The 3,237-nt window shown below is 38.6% G+C and overlaps 2 protein-coding genes across 2 annotated transcripts; both read right to left on the reverse strand.

Moving 5' to 3' along the window:
• Positions 1 to 325: 325 nt before the first annotated feature.
• LOC113338610 (F-box protein At3g07870-like) lies at positions 326 to 1,381 on the reverse strand. Its single transcript, XM_026583988.1, has one exon. The coding sequence runs from the start codon at positions 1,379 to 1,381 to the stop codon at positions 326 to 328; it is 1,056 nt and encodes a 351-aa protein (XP_026439773.1).
• A 416-nt stretch (positions 1,382 to 1,797) lies between these two features.
• Positions 1,798 to 2,865, reverse strand: LOC113338611 (F-box protein At3g07870-like). Its single transcript, XM_026583989.1, has one exon. The coding sequence runs from the start codon at positions 2,863 to 2,865 to the stop codon at positions 1,798 to 1,800; it is 1,068 nt and encodes a 355-aa protein (XP_026439774.1).
• Between the last annotated feature and the right edge of the window lie 372 nt (positions 2,866 to 3,237).

Below are 3,237 nucleotides of genomic sequence, written 5' to 3' on the forward strand. Positions count from 1 at the left end.
ACAATTTGATTACTGCTGTGATACAAAAAAAAAAATCGTATTTTGGGTTATTATTCTTGTGGGATCTTACCAAAACTAATCGAAATTTTACATATTAATGATATTTACATTGGATAGTATTTCAAAACTGCGTTATCTAGATAAAAGAGAAAGCACGACAAAGAGAAAAGCCAACTAGACATTGGCATGCAGCAGCTGGTATCGTGTATGATTTCCTCTAAACATTTGTAACATTTTCTTTTTCCAATGCTTTCAATGAAACAAAGCTGTTAACGTGTGATGCTGAGTTAAATCGAGGGAAAATCGTCTTTAGATTCCCAATCTTTTAGAAGGTTTCAGTTGTTGGATCATAAGAAGTGGCAACAACAGCATTTTCATTACTATAAGCGGCAATCAAAACTTCACCCCTTTTAGTAAGGGTGAACGGAAAACCGTAGTTATCACACCCTCCAAGCCATTTATACTCAAAAGTGAAGTTAAGTGGAATGGTGTACCGTCTATACCAACTCCAAGACTCGTAAAGTTGTTCATTCTTAGGGTAACTAGTACTTTTATTTAATACCCATATATCTGCATCTCTATTTCCTCTTTGATGAAAAAGACAGAGCGACTCTCCCAACACTTGAAGTTGAAACTTCCCTTGCAATACGAAAGTTGATGAACCAGGTAAGCACGGTGGTGTTGGGAGTAAGTGGAACTCCTCCTCTACCAAACCGAAAGGCACAATTTTCCCTGTCCAATCCAGCCAGTGAAGAGCTCCATTGACAAACACATTCCTTAACTCCATTATAAGCCGGTAACCGGATTTTCCTTTCTCTCTCCAGCCACTGCCAGCACCAAGAGTATATACTTGTAGCTTACAATTCAGCAACAACTCATCACCATCGTGGTACTCTATGATTCTAACAACTTTGTACTCGTTGCTTGAAGGAACATAACCAAATCCGGATAATATTTTGAAAACCTTAATATCTTCATCAGTGAGAAACTTTGGAAGTTCCAAACTTTCTTTTGTAACTAGATTGCAAATATAGACAGGATCAACACATAACGGAATTATGGCTTTTGCTGGTATGCCGAAGCAAACCAAACCGTTGCATGAACCAATCAATATCTTAGTTTCAGTCGGAAGGGGAAAATTTATCCTTGTCAGTTTCTTGAGAGATTTCTCATCAAAATCTACGTAGTAAACAGAATTAAACACATCTAGGAAAATAAAACTCAATGTGTTACATGTCTGTTGTTGCTGCACTAGTATTTGCCGCAGATGCATATCCCTGAAGTATTTATCATCAAACGTAAATAGATTTCTCCATGCTCTACAAACCTGTCTGCAAGCTAATGCCGACTCCGCTGGTAGTCGAGAAAGTATGTTTACCATGATATCAGAGTTAACAAGTAGTATGCATGGTCTTTTCTTCTTTTTGGAGAGGAACCTCCGAAAATTCCACCAACTTGACATGGTCCCCCCCCCCCCCCCAATACTCCCGCTGACTGCTCCCATCTGTCTAGTCTCTCCTTTTTATTCTTGATTGGTATCCTCCTAATCCTAGTAATAGTAATTACTTTGTCAAGTTTGTATACGAGAACGAAAATATTTTTTTCATAAATATCCAGACGGCTCAAGAACTAATTAACATTTTTCACAAAACGGGTGCATCAACACCAACTGGTGGTTGGTTTTACTTGCGGAAAATGGGAAAAAAAAATTATGTAATTGGTGCACAGTGCAAACAAAGACGAGCATAAATAATTGGTACAAAGTATAAACAAACGTTACATGACCGATAACATAGATTAGGATTCTATTATGACTCTTGAAGAGTTGCGATCTCGATCGGTTTTTTTCCTAATGCATTCTTTCAATGAAACAAAGCTATGCATGTGTGGTGCTGCTTCAAAACGGAACAAGATCTGGTCAACTTCCCATCTCTCCTTTGTAGTTGAAGTGTTTGTGTCATAACAAATAATAGACTTCCCAATCTCAAAGAGGGAAATTAAAATTTCACCGCTCTTTGTAATGGCGAATGGAAGGGTAAACGTTTTACTCCAACTCAGGGATTCGAATGGAAGGGTGAACTCTTTATTCCAACTCAACGAGTCGTAGTCTTCCTGCTCTTTTACGCCGCAATCACCACTAGTTTTCTTCTTTAACATCCATAAAGTTGCGTTACTTACATATCCTCGTAGCTGATGAAAGACACACAAACACCCTCCAAGCACACAAAGTTTGAAAATCTGAGACTCGGTGGAAGCAGGTAAAAAAGGTGGTGGTGAGAGTAACTGGAACTCCTCCTTTGCCAAACTGAAGGCCACTATATTCCCTTGGGAATCTAGCCAGTGAAGAGCGCCATTTGCAAGAACATTGTTCCTTGCTTCATTACTTAACTGGTAATGGGTTTCTTCTTTATCTCTCCATCCACTGCCGTCACCAAGAGTGTATACCTGTACATGCCCCAACAAATCTTCGTTGTTGTTGTAGTATACAATTCGAACAACTTTGTACTCGTTAGTTGAAGGAACACAACCAAACCCGGATAGTACTCTACGAACATCCTTTTCCTTCTTGTTGGTGATGAATAATGGAAGATTTATACGTTCTTTCGTGATGGGATTACAGATATAGGCAGGAAAATAAATGCCAAAGTGGTTTCTCTTGGCCAAACAAACCAACCCGTTGCATGATCCGATCACTGCGCACATAGTACTAGGGAGAGGCACGTTTATCTTTCTCACTTTCTTGCAAGATTTCTCATCAATCTCTAAAGTATACAAGAAAGAATAACCCGAGAATACAAAACACAAATTGCCATTATTAAGATTAGAGTTGTAAAGACAATCACCTCCATCATCTTGCTGCTGCATTAGTAAGTGCCGCAGATGCATATCTCCAAATTATTTATCATCAAACACGGGCAGATTTCTCCAGAGCTTACAGACTCGCCTGCATTGGAGTACTGACATGACTGGCAATCGAGAGAATATGTCCAACATGATCTCTGGATGAAGAAGAAGTATGCTCGACATTTTTTTTTGAAGAAAGGAAGAGGGATTTAGATCGGCTGTACTCCAAAATCAAGACCTTCACCTAAATACTTATCAGGGTCAAGAATTTTGTCCCCCTGAACTCCATAGATGGCCATATATTAAAGTTAGTCTAAAATAAGAAAAAATGTACTGGATTTTGGTTGTACTATTAAGTATTAAACGTGTGCATATATAAAAAACTAATGACAT

The sequence above is a fragment of the Papaver somniferum genome, unplaced genomic scaffold (genome assembly GCF_003573695.1).
Source record: "Papaver somniferum cultivar HN1 unplaced genomic scaffold, ASM357369v1 unplaced-scaffold_19, whole genome shotgun sequence".
In the NCBI taxonomy this organism is placed as follows: domain Eukaryota; kingdom Viridiplantae; phylum Streptophyta; class Magnoliopsida; order Ranunculales; family Papaveraceae; genus Papaver; species Papaver somniferum.